General features: G+C 45.5%; 1 protein-coding gene across 1 annotated transcript in view; it reads right to left on the reverse strand.

Annotated features, from left to right (window-relative positions):
- Positions 1-330: 330 nt before the first annotated feature.
- The window catches only part of nlgn3a (neuroligin 3a), a 593,492-nt gene continuing 566,146 nt past the window's right edge, over positions 331-27,676 (reverse strand). Inside the window, 3 exon segments of the mRNA XM_034181354.1 lie at positions 331-817; positions 819-1,230; positions 1,233-1,267. Coding sequence (XP_034037245.1) covers positions 412-817; positions 819-1,230; positions 1,233-1,267 — 853 coding nt within the window. The 3' untranslated portion in view covers positions 331-411.

Below are 27,676 nucleotides of genomic sequence, written 5' to 3' on the forward strand. Positions count from 1 at the left end.
ATGTGTCTCCTGCAGGAGGAGGGATGGGAAATAAAAAGCACATCTTTTTGTTTCTGTTCTGAATTCAAGAGAGACAAAGTGTTTATAACTCCTCAGTCTGTTTAAAAAGGCTTTGAAAATGATTATTTAGAAAAAAAAAGGAAAAAAAAAAAAAAACTGCAGAAAGACCCCGCCTCTCCGGCTTGGGAGAAGGGAAGTAGTTTGATTTTGGCAGCTCTGCACAACTTGACATCCACAGAGAGCGCTCAGAAACTCTCGTTGTAGTAAAGATGAGTTAAATCTCTTCACGTTTTAATCCTACTCCTGCAAATGGTATTTATAAACACAATCCTCTCCTCTGTTCTTTTAATTCTTCTGCTCCTCCTCCACACCTCCTCCTGTGTTGGCGACTGCCCCCCGGCGTCCTTAAAGCTATACGCGGGTAGTTGAGTGGGAGTGCGGCAGACCGGTGGAGTTGAAGCCGGTTGTGAAGGTGTTGTAGGGGTGCAGGTTGGGCATGCCCACCAGAGAATTGGGGATCATGGTAATGGTGTTGGGCGTCATGAGAGGAATGTCGTCAGGAGAGCGCCGTAGAGTGAGCGTGTAGTCTGGCAGCGAGGCCAAGCGCAATGCCCCCTCGTTGCTGTTCCCTGCTTCGCACTCGTGGTGCGTCTGGTTCATCTGCAGCGACATGATCTCCTCCTCGGGGGCATGGTGGCCAATGTCATTGGAAGCAGACTGGCGCTGCGGGCTGGGCTGCCCATGAGTGGAGTCCTGCCGCCGCTTATCCTTGCGGTAGTACAGAGCGGCGAAGGCCAGCACATTGAGAAACAGTAGCGGCTCCTACAGCGATCGTGACGCTGAGCTCTGTGGAGTAATCTCGTGGGTTCTCCACCACCAATGGTCCCCTCTCCTCATCATCACTCCAGGAGTCTTTGTCTTCACTGTTGTAGGCCGGAGACATGGGAGGCCGTTTGGTGTTGAAAGGCCAGGAAGTTTTCCCGTTGGGCCTCTTGGTGGACAGGGTGTTATGGGTGGTCTCTGGTGGGGGCACTTTGGTGGTGGTGGATGTGTAATGGAACATGTCATGAAGGTTGTACAAGTGCGGTACTAGGTGTTTCCAGAAGGCCACTTTGGTGGCGCGGTAGTGGTCACGCACACGTGGTTTCAGGCCAATGTGTAAGTACAGCTGGTCCTGGGGGTTGTACTTGGACCAGGCGACCTCTTCAAAGCGATTGGCCTTTGTGTGATGAACTTGGTGTCTTGAGGAACTGGTTTTGTTGGATCCCTGCAGATAAGGAGAACACAGATGCAAGATTGTGTTAAGAACATATGATACAACATTTCAACAAGTCAAACAGGACACAAGCATCAAAACAGACACGTCAACACAATAACAACAGATACAAAAACATGTAGAACTACTTGAGTTTCAGTAATGCACCCTAAAAGAAACATTTTCAGTTCTCTAAGGAACACCCTGTTTGTGTGCCTGTTGCTTTAAATAAAAAGGAGCTGGTGCTTGCTACACCCCTTCTGTGCAACAGAATACTCAGTGCTGTACCTACTAACATTAGTTCGGAACCTACTACCCAACAATTACTGTAGTCTGTAGTAGAAGTAAGCGAGGGAGTGCTGTAGCAGGAACACAATTTGCACATACCTGCGCCGCTGCCATTTTTACCTGTCCTTTGTCCTGGATGTTTACCAATGACATAAATGCACATCTCAACGCATGCTGTGAATATTTAAAATTTGCAATGGCAGCCATTTTTAAAAATGGCTCAAAATACTTACTAATGTACATTTGTACAATGCCACAGCCCCTTGGATGACACTTCCATATTCACGCATATCAGTCGTGTCTTTTCAGTACCAGGCTCCAGCGGCCTCATGAGACAGCATAGTGTAAGTCCAATTTCCACACTGTGGACAAAGTAGTTCATCCAGGTAACTGTTCTGTTACTACCTACAACCCCAATTCCATTGAATTGTGGACATTGTGTAAAACTGTAAATAAAACCAGAATACAATGATTATTCAACTGAATACACCACAAAGACAAGATATTTAAGGTCAAACTGATAAACTTTTTTGTTTTTGTGCAAATATTTGCACATTTTGAAATGGATGCCTGCAACACGTTCAAAAAGTTGGGACAGGGCAACAAAAGCTGGGAAAGTTGATGAATGCTAAAATACACCTAATTGGAAACAGGTGAGTGTCATGATTGGGTATAAAAGGAGCATCCCCAAAAAAAGATGTTTCTACAGCTTAATTGGAGTCCAGCTGGGATGAATTCTGTTGATTGGCCATGATTTGGAAAGGCACACCACCTGTCTACATATAAGGTCCCACAGTTGCCAGTGCATGTCAGAGCACAAACCAAGCATGAAGTCAAAGGAATTGTCTGTATGCCACTGAGACAGGATTGTCTTGAGGCACAAATCTGGGGAAGGGTACAGAAACATTTTACTGCTTTGAAGGTCCCAATGGATGTTTTTTCATTATCGAAGAAATTCAGATCCATCAGGACTCTTCCTGGAGCTGGCCGCCCATCGAAACTAAACAATCGGAGGAGAAGGTCCCGAGTCAGGGAGGTGACCTAGAAACCTGATGATCACTCTGTCAGTGCTCCAGCATTCCTCTGTGGAGAGAGGAGAACCTTCCAGAATGACAACCATCTCTGCAGCAATCCACCAATCAGGCCTGTATGGTACAGTGGCCAGACAGAAGCCACTCATTTGTAAAAGGTACATGGCAGCTCACCTGGAGTTTGCCAAAAATCACTTGAAGGACTCTCAGATCATGAGAAACAAAATTCTATGGTCTGATGAGACAAAGACTGAGCTCTCTGGCGTGAATGCCAGGCATCATGTTTGGAGGAAACCAGGTACCATCCCTGCAGTGAAGCATGGTGGTGGTAGCATCATGCTGTGGGGATGTTTCTCAGTGGCAGGAACTGGGAGACTGGCAAACACACACACACACACACACACACACACACACACACACTCAGAAACACACACACACACACCACACACACACGGTCAGTGTTGTATATAGATCACTACCCACTCACTGGAGCCCTTATTTTCATAGTTCACGTGGTACTCAGCTCAGGTAGCAAGCATCACACTTTACTTACTACGTCATAGCGGCTGGCTATGGTGCACTTTATTTATAATCAAACAGGCCAGTGTGCACCGCGTGTGAGTTAAAGCATGAGTTTTTTCAATTAAAATGTACCTGTTGGAGCATTGCAGTGATATGACATACTGTACTATCACCTTATATCAACATTCACTTGAGTCTCATGAATGTAACAAATTGCTCTGTTGAAAATTAATGATGACAACATACACACAGTGCAATGCAACTACTATACTTACTATAAAGTGACATGAATATACAATGACAAGCCTAAAATTCTTCTCTATTACCCGTGTGTAGAACGGTAACTCAGCTAGTCTATTAGATAATAAACCGAACCCTTTTATTATTTTTTTAACTATATGGATTTGAATGACGTGAGATTACACCAATCATGCTTGAACCCTCGTGCGCATGCGTGAGTTTTTTCATGCGTGTCGGTGACGTCATTTCCCTGTGGGCAGGCCTTGAGTGAGATGTGGTCCCGCCCTCTCGGCTGAATTCCTTTGTTTCACACGCTGCTCGAAGACAGCGCGCGTTGCTTTATCAACATTTTTTCTGTACCTGTGAGGGATATCCGAGTGGACACTATTCGAGAAATTAAGCTGGTTTTTGGTGAAAAGTTTAACGGCTGATGAGAGATTATGGGGTGTTTCTGTCGGTGTAAGGACTTCCCACGGAGCGGACTTGTGCAGCGCTTCCAGGCGCCGTCGTCGGCCTGTTTCCACCTGAAAACATCCTAATTTAAGGCTTAATTCACCCAGGACGTCCGTGAGAGAACAGAGAAGATTCAGAAGAGGCCGGCATGAGGACTTTATGCGGACATTCCACTGTTTAAGGACATTTTTTAATGAAAGACGTGCGCGCAAATTCGCCGAGCTCGTTTCCGTGACGACTCGGCGAATCTGTGTGCACCGCGACAGGAAAAACACCTCCGTGTTGAAAACCATTTGTAAAATTCAGGCGGCTTTTGATGGCTTTCAACAAGTGAGTAACTGAGAAACTGTTTAACAGCTTGGGCATGTTCCAACTTGCCCGTTAAGGTTTCCAACGGAGGTGTTTTTCCTGTCACGACCCCCCGCGGTCGGGTCTGGCCCGACATGCGACTCTGCCCGCACGTTCTTTCATTACAAAATGTCCGTTAACAATGAATGTCCGAATAAAACTCCTCATGCCTGTTATGTGTCGGACGCAGCTCGGAGAACCATGACCAGCGTTTGAAGGACCCAGTATGAATAAGCAGAGCACGGTACAAAGGCTAACTGAATTTAATACATAACAGTGATACAAAAATAAAAGAATGTGCGGTCTGGCGTGGTGGTGATACGGTGCGCTCCCAGCAGCGTAACGGTCCGGAGCCAGAAGCTGTTCGGACCCAAGGACCCCGCCGACACCCCCCAGGTGGCCGCAACAAACCGAGTCTGTGAAAGAAGGAACCATTATGTGAGTCCACACTCTACACACAGAAAGAACAGTTAAAGGGTACAACAACCAGCAAACACTTCCTGGCTTGATTACTATCAGCTTCCCAACCTGCAGGCATGGAACGTCCAGTTCACAAAACTCCACTGCATGGAAGCCGATACATGACTAACATACAGCTCAATATAAAAAAGGTGTGAGGGACACCACATTTACTGACTGTATAAATGTTAGTCACAAAACCTAACGTACCTCAGGAAGTGTGCTGATGAGCGTGAGACCTCACCCCCTCCTCTTTCACAGACCGTGCATCAAAACCCTGGACGTTCTCTGCATCCACTGATGATGAGATGGCTCCCGAGACGATGATCTCACCCGGCTGGTCACAAGGTTGAGTCTCTGGCAAATACACACTGTCTTAAATGCCAGTCTTAAATGCCACCATGTTCCAATCCATATAGATGCACCTCAGCTGTGAGTCCTGACGAGCCGCAGGTGATCAGGGTGAGGTCCTGATAACCTCAGCCAACACATCCAGTCAGTCCCAAATGCAAGCCACCTGGAAGGAGAAACAAAGGACAGAAACAAAAAGGCAGCCAGGCCCCCCAGCCATATAACAATGCCGACTTCTTCTGAAAGTTCTCTGTTCTCTGACAACTTACTGGGTCAAACAGAGCCTGAAATGTGGACGTTTTCAACTTGAAACGGCGAGATGCTGCCGCCTCGAAGCGCAGATCACCGTCAGGCACCGTGGGCCGTCCTTACGGCGACACTACCAGACCAAAATCTCTCATCAGCCGTTTAAAATGTTTACTGAAAACCAGCTGAATTTTCGAATGGTGTCCACTCAGTTGTGCCTTACAGTTTTGAAAAAATTTTGATCAAACAAAGCAGCAGTCTCTGAGCCATTCCTAAACAAAGAAAAAATCGACGAGAGGGTGGGCGACTCCTCACTCAAAGACTGCCCACAGGCTAATGACGTAACCAACAGGCTGTGAAAAACTCTCGCATGCCCACGAGGGTTCAAGCATGTCTGACGTAATCACACGTGATTCAAATCCATATGGTTTTTTGAAAAAAATAATAAGGTCGGATACTTTTCTAATAGACCTCGTATATATAGTTTTCTTCAACATCCATGAATATTTCTATAACTGCAGTTGCCAAGATACACACTCTTCAGCTCCGTTCATCTGTGGACATAAAGTGCCTGTCTGTCTCATCCTTTTGTCTTTTCTCCCCAGATGTTGCTCTTAATTCAGTTCCTGGTGCAGCCCATGCACACTAAAAAACAGAGCAGAGGCTTTTAAAGAAGACGTATGAATAAATCAATGGGCTGTAGGACTCGCGTCAGGAGGCACCTTGTTGCTGATAATCCAACACTGGAGGAGTCCCTCCGCTAATTGCTTGGGGAAGGCGGCACAGTGTGCCCTGGCATCCAGTGTACTGATGTAAAGTGGTCTGTATTAATCAAGACACTAAGAGGCGACTGCAGAGCTGCTTGTGTGAGAGAAATGAAAGCATGACGGGAGTGTGCGTGCAGTACCAGTTTGAATCGACAGGGTTTCGCTGTTTAACTTTTCACCATCTTAACATTCAGAGGATGATCAGTTCCAGCTAGGTATTGATTAAGTTGTCCACTTCTCCAGCAACAACATAGTCCCTTGTCATTTTGAGGCTGTACAAGGTCGAGAGCGGTACTTGATTAGAATGTGCTGTTGTTCAAATGACCACCTACGGAAGAACCTGCATCCTCGAAAACACAATAACCGGCACCACAGCTCAAAAGTCAAAACCCTGATGCAAGTACGTGCGGATCTACACAATTTTTACCCCTGTAATTGTCACGATATATCCCTTTGTGGCTCTGATTATGATGTCAGTCGCAAGCAAAGTTCAAATTTAGTTGGGGATTTAGGGATGTGGCTGCTGCAGGCTTTTTTTTTTTCCGGTGGCTGAAAATGTCCAAACACAGGTAAGAGAATTAACAACCAAGCCAGAAGAATTCAGCCTCCGTCCTACGCTGTTCGTTTCTCTGCTGTCAATTTTTTCTTTCAGGTCAGTGCTTCAGGGAGAGGTGAGAAACAGAGAAGGAGAGAGAAAGAGACAGAGAGGTAAAGCAAATTGAGATGGCTGGAGCTGAATCCCTGGACTTGGGCTGGTGTCAGCAGAGCAGACCGTAAATAACCTCTTTTATTAGGCCTGTAATGATCCCCGATGAATATTGACAGCCAGACTATGATGACTTTGTAGCTGAATATCAGTAATTAAGTTTCACAGGAGCGGGCGGTGGAGGTAAGGTCATATTGATCCCCTTGTGCGCAACATGCCAGAGAACAGGACGTCAGCGGAGCAGGCCGAGACGTGGCTGAGACGTGGCTGTCTGCAGCCTGCGTGCTCTGTGAATTCTTGCAGCCGTCTTGTTCATGTGCACACACGGAATTGTGAGCCCATTTTGTCCTTCTTTTCCCTCATGCATTACGCACTGTGACAGCTTGTGATGGAGGGCAGAGCAATCTCCGTTAATGGGAATTCCGCGCATTTCCTAATCAGTGCAAATGCTCTCTTCTCAGGGGGGGTCAATTTGCTGAATTGTGAGGGTGAAAAATATCTAAAAGGTACTTGCATGGATCGCACAAAACAATCATTGTGCACAGGGGAGAAAGGGAGCAGGAGATGCAGAGGACTAAGAGAAGCTCCAAGACGGCTGGCAGGCTGGTTCTGTGCAAGTGAAGATGAATAATTTAGGGAACACAAAGAAATCAATGTGGCATCTTTAGTTAATTTGATTTGCTGCATTAGAGGAACAACTGGCTGCCTTATCTAATTACACACACATATGCTCGGGTAATTGTTGCAAAGTCAATATAAACAGACTGCATTCCTTTGAACAATTTCTACCACTACTACTCGGAACATGGCTGGCTTTGAAGTCCTGCCTCCAGCTGCAGAGTCAGAGTCGGCGAGTGTGGTCTATGATAGTTGTTGCGTTGAGGGCTACTCAGCATTCCTTATACTGGGGCATAGTGGGTACTGATGCAACACAGAATTGTTTTGCAAGATCTGCTGCAAACTTTCTTATCTGCATGTCGTAAAAAATTGGCTGGAATCACTGCAAAGGTTTTCAGCAGGCGACAACTCTGAATAACTCTATTATGTACGAGGTCTGTCCAAAAAGTATCGTACCTTTTTATTTTTTTCAAAAACTATATGGATTTGATTCATATGTTTTTACGTCAGCCAAGCTTGAACCTTCGTGCACATGCGTGAGTTTTTCCACGCCTGTCGGTTGCGTCATTCGCCTGTGGGCAGGCTTTGAGTGAGCACTGCTCCACCCCTCTCGTCGTTGTTTCATTGTGAGGAAATGGCGGAATGATTTGGGCTTTTTTTCCATCACAATTTTTTCAGAAACTGTTAGAGACAGGCAGCTGGAAGACATTTGAAAAATTTATCTGGCTTTCGGTGAAAATTTTATGGGCTTCACAGAGAATAAGGAGTGTTACTACAGCTTTAAGGACGGCCCACAATGGCGCTCGGTGCGCCGCGCTCCGAGCCGCCATCGAGAGGCAGAAACCACCCCATCATTTCTAAACGGATGGCTGTGTGGAGCCGGGACCATCATGTGCAATTTCTCTGGTTATCACAAGAGCTGGACATCAGCCATTTTCTGGCAGATTTCACTTTTAACAAGAGATTTTGTCATGAAAAGCTGCACGGAGGCTTCGCGCGTCACGACCGATTCGCTGATGAAGCGAGACAAAGGAACACCTCCGTTTTGGAGTGTTAAAAGACAAGTTGGGACATGCCCAGCTCTCCACAATTTCTCTTATGCTGCGTTCACACCGGGCGTGATGCGAGCGACTGCAGCCACAGGTTGCCATGTAATCCCTATGTAAGGACACGTTTTGGCGCCAAACCGTGCAGCGCGATGCGATGGACGTGAGTGAAGCGATTTTGAGCATTTTGCGCGTTTGTGGCGTGATATTGCGTCACGTCGCGTTGCCCTCCTCCCCAGTTCAAAAATCTGAACTTTTTCGTCTCGTCTCATCGCGCCGCGATGACCAATCAGGGACTGAATATGTAGTGACGTGGAGATGTCTGGAGTTTGACTGAAGATGTGAACATGTCCTGTATCTGGTAGCAGCCTGTGAGCAGGACTTATATGTCTCTTTTGTCCTTTATTTCACAATCATGACAGAGTTTTTGGAGTGAGCAGCAGCACCACGGCAGCGTGGAGCGGAGTTTCTTTTTATTTTTATTTTACGTGCGCGCGCGTGAATCGTCCTTGAGATTATTTTACTTATTAACTACACAGCTATATAATAAAGCAAATGGTGACTGGCTTCTAAACACAATTATGACAGAGTTTTTTGGGGGAAAGAGCGAGGAGCAGCTGGCAGCAAACAGCTGAGTTTCTTTTTTCTTTTTTTTACGTGCGCGCGCGAGCGAATCGTCTGTAGAGAATATTTTATTAACTACACAGATGTATAATAAAACAAATGGTGACTGGTTTCTAAACACAATTATGACAGAGTTTTTTGGGGGAAGAGCAAGCTGCAGCAAGCAGCGGAGTTTCTTTTTTTTTGTAATTGTTTACATGTGCGCGTGTGAACGGGACAGTTGATCCTCAAACTGGGTCCCACAGAGTAGGAAGGACCACTGAAAGCGGCTGTCACCCAGACACAGCTCCTGCAGCAAATAACGATACTATCTGTATTGGGAGTTTTCAACAGCAACTCGCTCCGTGTGATCAAGGTCCGTCATGTTAGCTTGACTGACAACCGGAGCTGGTGAGTGGAATGGAAGCTCCTCCTATTTGATGATGCACCGGGGCGAATTTTCGCAGCGAAAGTCCACCCAAGCAGAGCGACACACTGGAAGGAGGCGCGTCAATTGCCTGGCGAACCACGCGAATTTGTAGCGTCTGATCACGCCCGGTGTGAACGCGGCATAATACTCACTCGACTGGTAAGCACTGAAAGCCGAGATAGGCATGTCCCAACTTGTCTTTTAACACTCCGAAATGGAGGTGTTCCTTTGTCTTGCTTCATCAGCGAATCGGTCATGATGCGCTAAGCCTCCGCGCGGCTTTCCATGACAAAATCTCTTGTTAACATTCCTTATTCTCTGTGAAGCCCGTAAAATTTTCACCGAAAGCCAGATAAATTTTTCAAATGGTTTCCAGCTGCCTGTCTCTTTTCTGAAAAAATTCTGATGGATAAAAAGCCCAAATCGCCTGATTGAACAGGATGAAAGACGAAGAAGCCTTCAAGGAGTATCTGGACAGATATTCCATCAATCGCCGGAATGTGGGCCCAGAAGCTTGGGACAGCTTAAAGCTGAAGAATGTGTTGCCGGACCGAGTTACCATATTAAAGAGGAAGGGCGTTCTCAGGAGATCTTTAGAAAATCTAAAGCAAAAACCCACCATGTATACATTGAATCTGACTACATGGAGGACTTAAACCCTATGCCCGAAGGAACCAAAAAAATGGTGACCCAAGATGGAAGACGGGCATATCATTATTTTGGCAGTCCTTGGGATATAGATGGAGATAGTCTCATTGTCTTCACAAATCACAGACTGAAAATTGCCAACCGAAAATTCCGAGCAAAGCTCAAGGAGCGGGCAGGCAAAGAATACCAAGAAGAGCTTAAGAACATAAAGGGGAGAAGTCTGGACAGAAAATCGATGGTGATAACAAGCGCACCACGAATGGATTATCATGCACTCATACATGTGCCCTTTGAAAGCTACCCAGGGAGAGAAAATTCAATTGAATACACAGAGAAAATGTTGAAAACTCTGGGAACAGCTATTGATTTGGCCAAAGAACGCCAGCATCGGCGGGTAGTGATATGTGTGGACGGATTACGATCTGGACATATGACATGGGAAGAGGCAGAAAAGGTTGCCATGGCAGCCGTGAACCTACACATGCGTACCCCAGGAGTATGGGGATCAATGAGAGAAATAGTGGTGGTCACTAGCAATGAGCAGGAGCAAGATCGAGGGAGAAGGGCACTTGAAGCGGTGAACCTAGGACCAAATAGAGCAGGTCCAAAGAAGGGTGCAGTTGGAGCAAGTGGAGTGGCAACTAGTCCCCCGTTAGTGATGCAGCCCATTCCCATGGCGACAAGTGAGAAAAGATCAGTACATGCTGTGGGAGTGCAGCGATTAAGGATTAAAACCCCACGACTAACATTCAAACAAGTTGCAAGAGGGCTCCAGACTATCATACACCCAACAGGCTCCCAATCACGGATGAGAGAGCCTTTCCAGGCTCCTCCACCGGATAACGGAGAAGAGGATCCTATATTCATTCCTCTACCTGTCGGAAATACTGAAGCAACCGGGTCACCCCGAAAGTCAGAACAAAACGGGGACCCACAACCAAAAGACCCATGTCCTCCCCATGAATCTGATATGGATGAGGACCAGGAAAGAGAGTCTGAAGAGGAGATCAATCCACAAGACTCAGAAGAGGATGAACCGCTATCTGTGGTAGGAGAAAGAGAAGTCTCACGCCCAGAACTACGAACTGGACGTTACAGAGGACGAAAGAAAGAAGTTGGGGTGTATAATGTGCGTGTAGCCTCAGAGAGAATTGCAAGAGATGTCAGGGTCAACCCAGTGGAGACCCGAGATAAGCGACAAACCTATGCTCCAGAAGTTGGACAAACTGGGTATGACATCCCAGAAGAGTGGATAGAGCGACAAGATGAAAAGAAAACTCTTGAGGTAACAGCTACTGTTGGAGAGTGGGCTAATATACTAATGTGGCCCTTCTATCCTACACTGACTGCCTGTAAAGAGTTAACAAATAACTTCAGAGTCGCCTATTTAGGCGTTGCCCATGATGTGATGTTGAGAAAAACTAAAAACAGCAGCTTTATGTGGGTCACAGCAAGTGTTGAGAGAAACCAATGAAGAAAATCTGGATGATGAGGGAGAAACAATTCCACCATTGTCAGGATTACAAGCAAGCCTCCCAAATCAGAACTTTCCTGCTGGATCTAGAGAGCAAAGTCTGCCAGCAATTCAAGCTGAAATTCAAGCAGACGGCAGGGAATTCCGTGAATTCAAGAAATTAAAGATGTTGGTGAGAGAGAAAGAACCAAATGAAGACCTAAAGGAAAGAAGTGTGGCCCCTTATTGACAGAGCTTCTAACAGCGAGGAGGGTAAATCTATGTGGCTAGCCCAAGTTACCAGTCAACCCATCAGTCGGGGTGAGCCAGCACGAAACCATTATGCCAGGTTAGTGTCGGAAGATCCCAACGATGAAGATTCCATATTGCTCGAGCTAAAGCTGGACTAGACAAAGGTCAAACATTGGTTCAAGTTTGGCATGGGCTGAAACAGACGATTTTGCCACAACGCTATGTTAGGGCACTGAGAGAGGTCACTAAAGGAAGAAGAGGGGAGATAACCTTTGTGAAAATGCCCATAGACGGCACTACAGTCCCACAGATGGACGCGGTGGTAAAGAGCTGGGATCTGGAGCAGCAGTTCTATAAAGAAAAGAGGACGAAGGAGAGCACACCGAGATCAGGACAAAAACCGATGGGAGTGGAGAAAAGAAATTCAGTGCCTAAACCACCACCTCCTCAGTCACATCAAACACCACAGAGGAATAATCAAAGGCCTCCAGCTGGACAATGGAGCTCTCGGCCGAGAGGTCCACCACCTCCACCACCACAATCGCGACCTACACCTGCACCTCGTGGTGGTGGCTATCTCCCTAAAGAGGAGTACGACAAATTAACTCCAGAACAAAGGAAAGCCCTCCAGGACGTCCGCCAAGCTACAGCGGCAGCTGGAGGGCAAAAGAAGTAATGGCTTCGGAGGCGCGGGTCATGCTAGACCATGCCTACTGGGAAGGGGACAACATCTACACTGATGTGGATGGAGAACCGTACCTGGTGGACACGGGAGCAGAGGTGTCCATGACCCGCAGAAACCTCGAGACCAAAGGATACCTATTGATCCAGTATGCAAATGCAGCAACGGAGAAAAGACCATTTGGAATATGGAAAGGGGTAGTTTGGATAAAAGGCCCCTTTAATTTGATAACAGTCAAGGATTTGAGAGAATTGCATCGGCCCAAAAGGCTTCGAACTCTAATAAGACGACGAGTGAAAAAATTACAAGCAAGAGTTGTAGGAATGGATATGACTCCAATTGGAAATAGTCCGGTAAGCTGGTACAAAGAAGTGGATGTACCAGCTGTCACAGAAGAAAAGACTGAAGAAAGTGATTTCTCTGAAGCAGGGAAAGAAAAATTGAGGGAAATTATCTCCAAAGCTAAAGTAGCACGATTTAAAAATGATTGTGGAGATTTGGGGGCTAAACACATGCATGTCATCGAAGGAGGAGTACATCCACCGGTGCGACAATATCCCTTGAACCCTGGAGTGGTTGAGGAAATGGATAAAATAGTGAAAGAATTGGAAGCTTTGGGGATCATTTGAGTGGAATTGAATCTGATCACTAACAGCCCCATCCAAGCAGTTAAGAAGCCAGAGTCGGCAGGAGGAGGCTGGAGACCAGTAATCAACTTCAAGGCTCTCAATCGACGAACAATAGCCAATAGAGCGAGTTTGATAAATCCCCAAGGAGCACTGAAAATGCTCCAAATTAAGAAATACAAATCATGCATTGATCTGGCAAATGGATTCTTTTCCCTGCGATTAGCAAAACAGTCACAAGGGAAAACAGCTTTCGCACATAAAGGGAAAAGTTATGTGTGGCAATGACTCCCGCAGGGATACAGAAATTCACCAAATGTGTTCCAAGCAGCAGTAATGGAAATATTGAAAGATCTGGGAGTAACAGTCTACATCGATGATGTGTTTATCGCAGATGATGATGAAAATGAACACCTCATGCGGCTGCAAAAGGTGATACAGAAGCTCACAGAAGCTGGATTAAAGCTCAACCTGAAGAAATGTCAGTTTGGACAATTCAAGGTTAACTATTTGGGATTCCAGGTATCATCAGACCTGGGACTCTCAGAAGTATACCAAGAAAAATTGAGTCAGATTAAACCACCTCAATCTGAGAATGACCTACAGAAAATATTGGGATTGTGTAACTATGTGAGAGATCACGTTCCACACTATCAGAGATACGCAAAGCCCCTTTATGCTCGTCTCAAGAAGAAACCTAATGGACAAGAGCAAAAGCAATGGATTTGGACAGCTACAGATCAGGATTGCTTGGAAAAGTTAAAGAAAGCCATTCAAGACGCAGTTAGGCTGGAGCCGCGTAGTCTGACTACTCGTCTGCTAGCCGAAATAAGCTGTGAAGAAGAGGATTCGGTGGTAAAAGTGAGCAATGAAGGAGGGGGTATGGTAACATTGTGGAGCTATACTCTGTCTTCGATTGAGAGAAAATATCCACCGGAAGAAAAAGAACTGGCAGTCCTGGCTAGATATTGGAGTGCATTGAAAGAACTTGCACAAGGACAGGGAATAAAAGTTATCACTCAAAGCCAAGTCCACCGGTTCCTAAGGAAAGGAACTATTGAGAGTACTAAAGCCACAAATGCCAGATGGGGAAGGTGGGAGGACATCCTGCTAGACCCTGAGCTGGAAAATGGGCCAAAACAGTCGGCGACAAAAAAGTTACAGAAGGAGAGACAACTCCCTATGGAGCCATATGACTGGACTATGTACACTGATGGGTCGAAGAAGGGTACAGACAATATAGCTTATTGGGGCTATATTCTGAAGTATCAAGATAAGGAGAAATATCGTCGGAAAGGTCAAACGCCAGGGAGTGCCCAAGCTGGAGAAGTTACAGCAATACTGGAAGGACTCTTGGAGTTAAACAAGAGGAAAGTAAAAAGGGCTAAAGTGGTTACAGACAGTCATTACTGCGCACAAGCCCTGAAAGAGGACTTATCCATTTGGGAAGAAAATGGATTCGAGGGAGCTAAAGGGAAGCCTGTAGCTCATATGGATTTGTGGAGGAAAATAGCCGAGTTGAGGCTAACAATGGACTTAGATGTGGTACATCAGAAGGCCCATGTAAAAGAAGGAGCACACTGGAGCGGGAACGAAGAAGTGGACCGCTATGTGCAGCTGAGAAAAGTCATCGTTGTCGGGATCGAGAAGTGGGAACAGACACCCAAGGGAAGGGTAGTTCCAAAAGAGTCCGTGAAAGAAGTGGTGCTGGCCGTACATGAAGCGCTTGGCCATGCAGGCATCATTCCCGCACGGAAGGAGCTGGAGAATCTGCAACTTTGGATTCCGAGAAACCAAGTCTGCCGAGTCCTCAAAGACTGTGAAGTATGTGGTCGATACAATGCAGGACGACGAGGACAAAGGGTGGATGGTTTCACCATAAAGAGTACTGTTCCATGGGGATCAGTATGCATGGATGTTGCCGGGCCCATGGGGGTGACCGGTAAGAAAGGAGAAAAGTATCTGTTGGTGCTTGTGGACTCTATGTCAGGCTATGTGACTGTTAAGCCTGTGAGAAAAGCCAACGGCAGCAGTGTGATCAGCATGTTGGATCAAGTGTGTTCAAATCTGGGGATACCTAAGGAGCTGAGAACGGATAATGGGACACATTTCCGTAATGCTCAAGTCAACCAGTGGTGCCAGAAAAATGGAGTAATGAGAATTTACTCGCCCCCATACACCCCACAAGCAAATGGAGTTGTGGAAAGGGCTATTGGACTGGTGAAAAACTGGATTGGAAAAAATGCTAACATGAAGGAATGGAATACTAAGGCCCTGGAAATTGGACAGGCCCTGAATGACCGCCATCGTGCCGGCAGGCCCACCCCTTCGCAAGAGCTGAACCAACGCCCATTTTCGACACCGGAAGTGGGGCGGAGTCAGACTAAAAGGGACAGAGAACCAGAACCAAAGATCCCATTTAAGGTTGGACAGAAGGTGTGGGTGAGAGCTCGAGATCACCCAACCAACACTGCTGTTAAACCTAAGTATGAGACCACAGATACAGTAGTGAAGATACTGGACAGTAACACAGTAGAGTTGAAGAGGAAGGGAATCCAAGGAGTGGAGCAGCTGAAGCCAACTCCTAACTAGACAAAACCAGGAGCTAAATATGACCAAAAACACCCAAGATCTTCCACCCTTTGTCAGAATGGCCACTGTCAATGGGGTGGTTGCCTTAAGAAGAACAAGAGATGGCCTCTGGGCAGGCAGAGCCCTGAGGATACTATATCATGCAAAGAAAGGATTTTTATCTAATGAAAAGGAGTTATTACAATGGAAAAAGTTGAGAATCACTGTGTGGTTTGCTGCGAAGAAGTCCCGCTGACGGTCCAATGGTCGGGACCTGGGGTTAGAAAACCCCCAATTCCAAATGGGGCAAAAAATGAATTCAAGCAATTACTTCACAAGCCGGTGAAGGTTTTGGATGCACTTGTATGTGGGTTATGCCGACTAACCCACTTGCCAAGAATGGTCTTTTATACCCAGTGGGACATATGTGGAGACAATGTGGATATGCAGGTGTGTTCATGCTATTGGAATGGATGTGAGATTGAGTATTGCCTGGTGTGTAAAGCAAGAACTCATATGGGAAGACTACTGCATGTGGTAAAAGCAGACGGATGGCAAGTGAGAAGGTTTTTAGACCCTCTGAGGACCTTTCACACCGATGAAACCTGTTGGGCTAATCCTGCAGCAACAACTGTGCTTGATCAAGAAGAGGGGAATCAAGGCAGCGGTGACGTGAGTCCAACGGCCCCAAGTGTCTATTTGATGTTGGACACAACTAGAGCAGGAGGAAGTGATCAAGCTGCAGAAGGTAGTGAGCGAAAGCCGTCTTTGTTGCATGAAGCTATACATCAAAATTGGTCCCATGGTCCAGAGTATGGGCAAACTTATGACCCTCCAATAGATGCAGTGCAAATTCCACTGGTGTTCAGAGTGTATAGAGATCCGGAGCGACCCGGATATACAGACACGATGGGTGGACTGACCGATGATCAACAGCAAAAAGCCCAAGAAGAGGGATGGATCGGCCCTTGGGAATTGACAACTTGGGCAAAATTGATAGAGGAAGTTCTAAAAAACCCAGAAATTCTACTGGAAGATGCAGAAGAGGTGCCACAAGAAAAAGGGGGCAGAGAAACCCTCCTGTATTATTTTACCACTGGACTAGACGCCTGGGGAAATAAAGCAGCAAAACCAAAGAAAAAGTCAGCCGTGTACCATGTGACACCCGAAGAATGGGTGAGAAAAAGGAGGATACAATCTGGGGGGGAGTGGCTAGCAGAGCGGACACTCCTAGTAGGCCGGACCAAACAATTAAGGTGCAGCTCACAGTGCTGATGGTGTTGGTTCCCTATGTGGGGGTTTATTCTGTCGGAGCACACGCTGACCTCCTGGAGGAACAGCAGCAGTCGTTAGACCAACCGACTCAAGGTGAGGAAAAATCAAGAAAGTCTCAGAGTCGCTGGATGTTTCCCTCCATTTTCCGCGGGACAAAGAAGAAGTAAAAAGAAGCGGTGGTTTGCAAAATGTCGCAAGGACCAAATGTATATAGAGTACCCATTATTAATAATCGAGGAAGATTTGGACCCTACATACAAGATGTCCCCGGTGCTGAGAAACTATACTTAAATTGGCCAGAAAAAGATTTTGAGGAAGAAGATTGGGAACTAGCATCTAAAGGATATTATGTCTCAAATTATGAATATAAAAGAGATGCCTAATTAACAGAGACAACAGGACAAAAATTACTCGCTGAACGAGTGCTGAGTGATGCAAGTCTGCGGCATTGGTACATGAAAGGACGCCGAAGAATGCCCCAATCGGTTCCAAGATGTCCAGATACCTACCCATGGATATTAAATGTGATTTACCTACAACTCAAAGACCTAAGATTCACATTGAGATAGGGGATTAATTACGTTGAGCCACTCCAAGGAATCTATGTTGAAATATACCTTAACCAGTGCTTGATCTGGACGACAAGCCCCAACATGCAACGTCAATTGCACAAACGACTGCAAGACCCAAGATATCCCGTATTAGATAACCAGATATTAAATTTAAGAGTTATCGATCAACCCCTGGCCTGTATGACCTGCCTACCCCCAACCATACCACCAATTTTTGAAAATCAAAACTTCTGCTACCTGTACAAAAGAGAAGTCTGGAACTGTAGTCAGGCAAGGAAGATTCAGCTTCAAATTGAGCCTAAGGATCAAGAAGACAAGCCTATAGTTCCCCTTTATCTAGCCCTATCACAAACCAGATATTCCGGATACCGGTTTTGGCAGCATTGGCAAGATCTATGGGACTATGTACACCCACATCGAGTACAGAGGATCCCGGAGGGACCCCTCCCTAAACCTGACAGAATGATTGTTACGATGTGGAAAGGAATGGATTCAGAACTTAAGCACCCATCTCCCATCTACACTCATCTCTCTAAGAGACAACAACTGTTCCCTATGGTGGTGCACCTTGGCAGAAAGAGAAGGAGACCGATGGCGGAGTAACAACTCACTCTGAATCATGCTGCGGACCTTCAAACTGGATGAAAATAATGTAAATAGTCTACGCTCCGGGCCGGGAGGACTTACACCATACTTGGAATTACCCTACAAGAAAATATGTTTAAGCTGGCCACAAAAGGATTACAAAGAAAAAGGATGGTTGTTGGGAACAGGAGGATATTTTGTAGATAATGACTCATATAAAAGAGCTGCTGACCTTGCAGAGCCTGGAATATACACTCCTTTAGAAGCTATCGTGAACAAAGTTGGACAACACTGGAATTGCCCTGGGGTCGGATGGAAGTTTTACCCAATTCCCCGATGTCCAGACTTATACCCCTGCATCTTGAACGTGGTGTATGTACAGAAAAGGGGCTACAGATTTAAAATAAGGTGGGGACCTAATTATGTTGATCCATTACAAGGAATGTATGTGGATATTTGGCTTGGATCTTTCCAGATTTGGACCAGTAGTCCCTATATGTTTAAAAGACTTCAACAACAAGAGGCACGTTCAACTTTTTATTTGATTGAGAACCAAACTTTGCCAATATGTATGACAGTACAGTACCTTGACATTGAAAAAGGCGGAAGTGTTCCGCCTATTAGAAGTGGATGGCGAACCAGAGTACTAGTGGGGCTTTGGCAACCCTCAAAGGCTATACTGATACGACTCGGCATAAAGTCGGGAAGAGGACTATTTCGGAGATCGACTCCTCTGTACTCTGTGATGGCGTAGTATGTCTACAGTGGAGCGGCATATTGGGACGCCTATGAGGATATCTTGCACCTACGTAGAGAATTGAATCCTGCATCTTCACAGTGTTTCTACACACCCCAGGGACCACCGCCTGAAATGAAGGAGGTGACAGTTGTCACTTGGAAATGGGCGTGGCGAGGACTAGATATTAGACTCCCATGGCCATCTCCCTTGTTAATCACCCTTCTTCAGCAACGAGCATCAAGTGTCTCTGTTGGGAGCACGAGACAAACAACAGCACCTAAGATCATCTATCTCCGAGATGGAAGAACCAAGGGAAGACAGCGTGATCAACACGCAACCTCAAAGGATCAACGAAAGACCAAGAGAAGGAGAATTTGGCATAGAAATGCCACTACTGCAACAACCTCAAAAGCTGGAGCCGCTGCCACCAGTACCGAGTGAATTCTACTACGAAAATGTTGGAATAAGGCAGCAGCAACAAAGACAGCCGTGGAAGAAAAAGTGCTTCCAATGTTGGAGTTGGATGGCCAAACTTACAGCATTATTAGTCGGCATTGCTGTACTTATACCTATCCTGTACCACTATGGTAGTATGCCCTGGACCTTAACCCATATCAGGGTCCAGTACGCAACAACTAAAACTTTCCAACAGACATGTTGGGGAGTTGAATCAAGAAACACCTACATGATATGGGACCAGAATTCTACAGAGAAATGGGCAAAGATGAAGAACCTAACCCAGCACATGCAAAAGAATAAGTAGCTGCAATACTTGAACGACAGTGGGGAATTTCCAACCGTCACTACCAATCACAACCTGACCACCGGAGCAGAAATCCTTCAAAACCTACAAGTGAGGGATCAAGAGATTATCGTGGCAACCATCTTACGGTTAAAACAAAGAGAGCGAAGAGAAGCAGGCTGCACTTGGATAAGACCTGAACCTGGCGAGCCAGCCTGGTATTGCTCATGGGGATGCAGAGTACTACTGGGCTATCGAGCAGGATATTGGGAGAAAGAAGCTGTTTTTCCAGCATTACCAAGACATGATGTTTGCAGAATGATAATGCCTACCTGGAAACATTGGGGTAATTATAACCTCACCTGTGACAACACCCGCAGCAGAGTGCCGAAAGTGGATACTACATCTACAATAATCCCTCCGTTGAACAACGCTACCGACATGGGAGCAGGGATATCTTATTCCAAACCAACCGCCATCTCACCAGTAGCATTGGTGGGATCCACAAAGATATCACCAACACAGGGAAAAACCAAACCACTCCCTACATCGCCAACACAAGATACCCAGCGAGTATTAGAACCAAAAGTTAAAAGTATTGATAACATGGTTAAAAATAGATGGAAGAAGATTCATGATTATTGTGTAAAAGAAAAAGTGGCAAAATTAGATAGATGTTATTGGAATCGACCTATTGGATGTAAATCTCAAAATTACATGGTGCTTACACCAGTTATTGATTTGATAGACAAGATTACTTGGAAACAAAAGCAGGAGGCAAAACATGATGAATGGCTTAACGACACCTTTCCGTGGGTCTGGAGCGTTCCACTGATACATTTTGAGGGGAATCTGTTATGTGTCGGACGCAGCTCGGAGAACCGACCAGCGTTTGAAAGACCCAGTATGAAATAAGCAGAGCACGGTACAAAGGCTAACTGAATTTAATACATAACAGTGATACATAAAAAACAAAGTGCGGTCTGGCGTGGTGCGCTCCCAGCAGCGCTAACGGTCCGGAGCCAGAAGCTGTTCGGACTCAAGGACCCCGCCGACACCCCCCAGGTGGCCGCAACAAACCGAGTCTGTGAAAGAAGGAACCATTATGTGAGTCCACACTCTACACACAGAGAGAACACTTAAAGGTGTACAAACAGCAAACACTTCCTGGCTTGATTACCAATCAACTTCCCAACCTGCAGGCATGGAACATCCAGTTCACAAAACTCCACTGCAGTGGAAGTCGATACATGACTAACATACAGCTCAATATAATAAAGGTGTGAGGGACACCACATTTACTGACTGTATAAATGTTAGTCACAAAATCTAACGTACCTCAGGAAGTGTGCTGACGAGCGTGAGACCTCACCCCCTCCTCTTTCACAGACCGTGCATCAAACCTGGACGTTCTCTGCATCCATTGATGATGAGATGGCTCCCGAGACGACGATCTCACCCGTCTGGTCACAAGGTCGAGTCTCTGGCAAATACACACTGTGCACTCCAGTCTTAAATGCCACCATGTTCCAATCCATGCAGATGCACCACAGCTGTGAGTCCTGATGAGCCGCAGGTGATCAGCCTCAGGTGATCAGGGTGAGGTCCTGATAAACTCAGCAACACAGCCACTCAGTTCCAAATGCAAACCACCTGGAAGGAGAAGCAAAGGACAGAAACAAAAAGGCAGCCAGGCCCCCCCAGCCATATAACAGTATCTTCCAAAGGGAAACACGTGGACTGGGCATAGTTTGCGGGGTCCACATAAAGCAAAATTCTATGTGCAAAAACTACCAAAGCCTGATGAGCTAAGGTCAGTACCTCAGGAAGATTTTAGCAAAATCGATCAATGCGTGGCGAATAGAATCTATGGAAGCTTACATGAGACAGAATACCATAATAATTTGGCTGAAGGCTCTGGTAAATCCCCCCGATGTCCCATAGACCAAATTAAGACAGGGAATTGGCTAAGATGGGTATATAACTGTACAAAGTTGTTACAGATTCCAACCATTAAGGGGACCCTTCAAGCATGGCAGGAAGGAGTTAGGCATAGTAAGGACGTCACCTGGTGGGGAATGGAGAAATATGAAGTTGAAGATTGGGTATTCCCCTGTTTAGATCAAAGTAATAACTATTGGGTTAAATATCAATACATCGCCACGGTCTACTCCAGAGACAGAGCTACTTGGTCCAGTGTACTCTGGAGACCAAATCCTTATGTTACGCCACGGCCATGGAAAATGATTTGTAATAAACGTAATACCACATGCACGATAAGCCTCGCCCGTCAAAATTGTAGAAATGTTCCTGGCTGGGAAGAATATTGTGACGCTTACTATGACGGCGAGTACGACACTTACGGCCATCAAACAGTTTGGGAGAAGAACAGTGCTGGTGTATGGATAAGAGCTTTTCTACCCAACGTTGGATGTGCCAAGGCTGTCCTGGGACATGGAATGTCAAAAAGGAAGCAGGTCCTAGGCCACATAGTGCCATTTGTTGGAGATGCTTTGATAATGCTTGAAGAAGGATATGCCTTCAAGAAAAGTCTATGTGAAGGACAAGAAATTGTTGGTTACGAATGGTTGGGACCCAATCGGATTTACAATAATGGAACATGTGAATCGCCTGCAGAACATTGGTTGAGCTGTGGAAAAGGAAGAGGTCGGCATGAATGTTCTTGGTGGGAAAGAACGCAAATAATCGCTGGAGGAATCATCACCACTTTCGCTGCAGAGACCGGAGAGGTCATTAAAGAAGGTCTCGAAGTAGTGACTGGTTGGATTGGACATTTGTTTGGATATCTTTGGCCCTATCTGTTAATCATAATAGGACTTATTATTGCTGCAGTAATTGGATATGTTTTGTTAAAAGGAAGTTTCGCAGCCGCCCTGCGCTTGTGTGGGAGGAGCACACAACGCAGTGATATGGGGCCCCTCCTCCGTTAGGGGAGGAGCGATGGAGCCTACAAAGCCCGACGCCGAGACGCCCTGTTCATTCTGCCTTGGGGGAGTGAAGGAAGAAGAAGCATCTACATAACAGCGTACAAACTTAAGGAGATAAGTAAAAAGAATAAGAGAGCACAATGTCCAACAATACTGGCGGCATAAATGACACCATCTTCAAAGTGAGTAGAGTGGAGTTTATTGCACTACTGTTAATATGGCTGCTATACTGCTGTGTCGGCCGTTGGGACTTACGACAACCACTGCGAATAGTAACGCTACTACATGGATGTGTCAGATTGGCGATCATCAATCTGCACTACGGTCAGAGTGATTTAGGGTTGTCTTTATTCATCACTCATGTCCTCGGTCGCTTTACTCTCCAGTTTGACTGTTGGGGAATATGGCAGTAAACATCAATTACAATTTGGATGGTGATAGATATGACAGCAATCTTTTACGCCCCGGCAGTGATAGCTGACATTGTGTGTGAAGCTGTGATGGCCCTGACCCTATTGGCATACATAGCTACGTTAACTGGAGCCGTACAACGCAAGAAACCCTGGCTCTACAAACTTGGACTTATCATAATTTGGGCCTTAGGATGGGGAATATTATCAGCTTTATACTGGCTGTCCATGGTTAGTCAACTACTCCTGCTGTTATGGTTTACGACCTATGATGCTTGCTTCCCGCGTGCAGCTGCTTCAGCTACAGCGGGAATGGTAACGTCATCACAGTCCCACTCTCCTACGGTGATCATGAGGCGGCTCTGGCGTGCATCTGAATGATCCCGACGAACTCTTTTGCTTGCTTGCAATATAATAGTTAAAAGACTAATATTTCCTCTTACACTATAGGGGGATATAAGATTTATTCATTGTCAAGCCACCCTGGAACAAGCGCTCTACTTCTGGGAGATAACACCGACTCTGTGGTGCCCAACGTGTTATAGCAACAACTTCGCTGTTCAAGTGACACGAGGAATATTGGGACGGAAGGATACATCTTTTCTACCCCAGCTACCAACAGAAGCTTACTTAAAAATTGAGATCAAGGCAGACATGATCTGGCATTCTCTCTTGAGTGATCAAATACGATCTGACACTATAGTGTCTCCAGAAGGATATATGTATTGCCCCGTGTTTACCAAAATGTGGATGTACCCTACGGGAATAAGATTCTCCACAGCTCATCTTGCCGATGGCCGGATCGTGGCCATTGGTCCTTCATTACCACCAGTTCCCCGTTCATCTCCACAGCACACTGCGGAGGTTGGAGTGCAGACCGAGGATATGAACTGGTGTTTGGAGGCCCTCACGCAGGTGTTTCTGGATGAACACCTTCAACAGCCCGAGCCTGAGGATATTCACGCTGAAGCTTCACCTCAACCGAAGGATACATCACCACGGCCATCTACAGCAGTTACACCATGTTATACACCCTTCACCCCCACTTCACCATGCGCACCATCGTTCCCGGATGGATTATCATCTCAGGAATATGAGGCAACTTCGTCTCCATCGGGATTACCATCACAATCACCGCTACTGGAAGAGCAACCTTCTGATGGCGACAGCAATCTACAGATGGGCGGAGAGGAGTACGTGGTGTTGGATGAGTGTCGTTCAACTCCAGCTCCTCCTGTTCTGTCTCCGATGGTGGATGAGAAAGAAGTGCTCACCCTTCACCCTGTCGACGACGACGAGGATGTTTTTATGGAGGTATAGAGAGATCGGCAGAGCTTCAAGTCATGGAGGGGGTGTCAGGAAAGATGACTTTAAGCTTGCTTTCAGCTTGTTTTCATCTTGGAATATAATACGTGCCATGGGATTAATATACATGCTGTTGGATTAAACTGGACAGTGTTTGGTACTTTCCCGGAGTAAGTGAGGTCATACCGGACTTTTCCATTGCAGATGGGGAGGCCCATGGAATGAACTCAGTGGTGAAGACGATGGAATATGTCTAAAGATGATTCTAACATAACAAGTATGATTAAATGAAGTATTAATGTGTTAAAAATTAAGAGTTGATTAGAAAAAGTATGTTACAAATAAGTGAAATGAATGATTATATGAGTTGTTTTTCATAAAGAGTGCAGTCAGAGAGAAAGAGGAAGTGAAGTGATGTTGCAACGAGGCAAGAAAAGCTGATGATAAACAACTGATCAAATGATTAAGATGTGGTAAAATATGAAATGAATAATAAGGAATGAAAATGTTTGTATATGATCATATGAATTGTTTTTATGTGAAAGAGAGTTGTAATGAAATGACTGAATATGTTTGATGTGATTCTAAAGAAATGATTTAGAAAAATGAATTCTCAGAAAAGCTGAAGTGTTAACAGAAAAGAGGAACTTGAGAAATAAGTTACTGGCAAAGGGCCGCATATGGCTTCCAGTAAGGGAAGGAGAAGGGAGGAGGTTTTGAGTCACCAGTGCCCCCATGGTAACCAAGATCATCTGAGGACAACAAAGAGTCAAGCACATATATAAACTGTGAAACACCAGGAAACGGGGTTATTCTTCCAGGGAGAGGTGCTGTTGCCACTTCTCCCCTGCTACGAGGAGATCACAAGACTTGACCATCTTGTGAGCAGCAATTGGAATCGTGGAGTGAGAGGATTGGAGCCATAAGAGATCATTTGAGAGAGTTTTCAACTCCCACTCAGGCCGTCCAGTCACGGAGTAGCAGAGCATTGGAGAATAATCACTGGCCTTAAGTCTGAGTGAGGAAGGTTCAACGTTTTCTCTCTCAAGGAATATCACAGCATACCAGAATGGATTAGATCAACTTTTGGTTGATTGAAGAAGGAATAAACTCTTATGTGGATTAATTTCCTGAAGGATTACAACATCACACAAGGATCGTGGTCAGCTAATGACTGATAGCTGATGAAGAGGAAATCAAGTTCATCGAGCTGGGGACTTTAACCTCAAAAACCTCCTTCCCTCACTCCTAGAAAAATTGTTAAGAAGTCAATGCAGTCCAGTCAAAGTAAGATCAGACAGTATTATTGAATCAAAGACAAAAATCTCTGCCAATCATTATTCTAATTATACTTGAATTACTGTTGTGAAATTATCATCATATAACCTATTTTGATTATGTTGTCGGCACTTGCGAAACCTGCAATAAATTTCCAAGCATGCAGTTAAAGTGTTAAGGCTCGGACATTGGATTATTGATGCTTCTTAAGGTGTAAAAGTTCATTATTGGGTGTACAACATCAAAAAGTGCTCTAAAAGGTTAGTCTGGTTTTTAATGAAAATAACACATCCTGGGGACTCGCTGTACGAGTCACTAAATTCAAAATCTAGCAACATTCCAAGAGCCCTGATCCATAAGAGGAGAGCTGCCGTTAACGGGCGTGGCCGGTTCGTATCCTGGTTCCAGAGAAGGCTATTCGACCGGGGTGCGAGATCAGCGTCAGCGGGGTGGACGTCCGGATGGAGGCAGTGAGCGGCTAGACGAATCTCCTCGCCACCAGCTTGAACAGCCTTTGTGCAGCCCTGCTGGGTAATACCCGTGGAGACACGAAGGTCGGACCCCAGAGACGGAGAGCTGGTTTAGTACACAAACACACTCATCGGAGGGTGAGCGTGTGCCGTGTATCTAAAAAAAATAACGGGATCTGACAATGCGCATGAAGGTTCAAGCTTGGCTGACGTAAAAACGTATGAATCAAATCCATAGTTTTTGAAAAAAATAAAAAGGTACGATACTTTTTGGACAGACCTCATATTCATCCTACAGAAGGGGGAGGAATTCTACAATCTGATTGCCACAAGTAGGAAAGACCTCCTGTGGTGCACCTCGGTGGTCTCAGTCTATGGCTGAAGTTGCTCTGACAGGATATCAGTGTGGCTTGCAGGGGTTGGGAAGCTTTGTCCTGGATGGTGCGCAGTTTCCTCAACATCCTCTTCTCTGACACCTCCACCACCAACTCTAACTCAACCCATAGGACAGGGCCAGCTTTCCCGATGAGCCATCAGTTAATACCTGATGAGCCTGTCAGGAGCCAGTTAATACCATTAATTAACAAACCAGTGTTGGAATGGACCACCAGAACCTTTAGACAACTAACAATTGATTTGAAGGCTGTCGATCAAACAAGAAGTCCATAGTCAAATATCAACATAAAAAAGGTAGATAAAAGCTTACAGTTGATCACAAGGACAAAGGCCAAGCCTTTTTAATTTTAATTTTAATTTTGTGGTAATGGTTTTGCCTGTGGTCACCAGGCTTTCAGGTCATGGTGATGGAGTGATTCTTTAAAAGATTTTTTTCCCCCTCCTGCACTTAAATGCAAGAAGGCACTGATTCTACAGTTTGTCCCTTAAACACGGCCAAAGGTTCCCCAACTGCTAATTAATCATACCAAAGCTTTTAATAGTAATTCCATCCATTTGCCCTTCTTAAATCTTCTCCTGTTTAAAAGTTCAAGTCATCTTGATGTATGCAAACTGTTGAAATTATGAATGGACGAAGCGTCTGCCTGAGGAGTTGCCATCCAGGACCCAAGGCAGTTTAGTGGTGTACTTGTGTCAAGTGCTTGCGTCTGTTGGGATCGCACCATAAATCCATGTGCTTTCTGAAGAACAAAGGAGCCTGAGACTGTACTGAAGGCCAACGAACCTCAAACTCACCCCAGCTGGACCTCGAATATAGTCAGAGGCCTGTTTCTGGGCATCAATGAACACATCTTTCCTGTATGACTTGGGACCTTTCAAAGTGAACCATGGACATTTGTACAAAAGAAAGTCCGAGAACCACATTGTAGCCATATTGAAACCTGTTGCGCTACTCTGTGAATGCTGTTCCCAGTTTTCTCTGTTTGTCTCTCTCACATTCATTTGTCTTAAGTTAACACAATTATAATTCACAAATATGGACTTCTTTGTTAGCTCAGTGTGGCCAAGAGCCACCATCTCTACATTCCTGAAGTCATCACACAGTCATCTTGCTCCTCTTCCTCACTGTGCACGCACACACACACGCACATACACGTTGGTTGGTAGTCGAGTGTGGAGATAATAACTTTCGTAAATAACATAATTTATTATTGAAAGTATTATTATTACGGAATAATAATAATTATTATTATTAATAATAATAATAATTACATTTATTATTATTATTATTATTATTACGTCTGCCAAGTGCCAAGTGTTTAACAGTATTTGTCTGTTAGCAGGATTAGGTCAAAATGACT

Source organism: Thalassophryne amazonica, chromosome 11, assembly GCF_902500255.1.
Source record: "Thalassophryne amazonica chromosome 11, fThaAma1.1, whole genome shotgun sequence".
Classification (NCBI taxonomy): Eukaryota; Metazoa; Chordata; class Actinopteri; order Batrachoidiformes; family Batrachoididae; genus Thalassophryne; species Thalassophryne amazonica.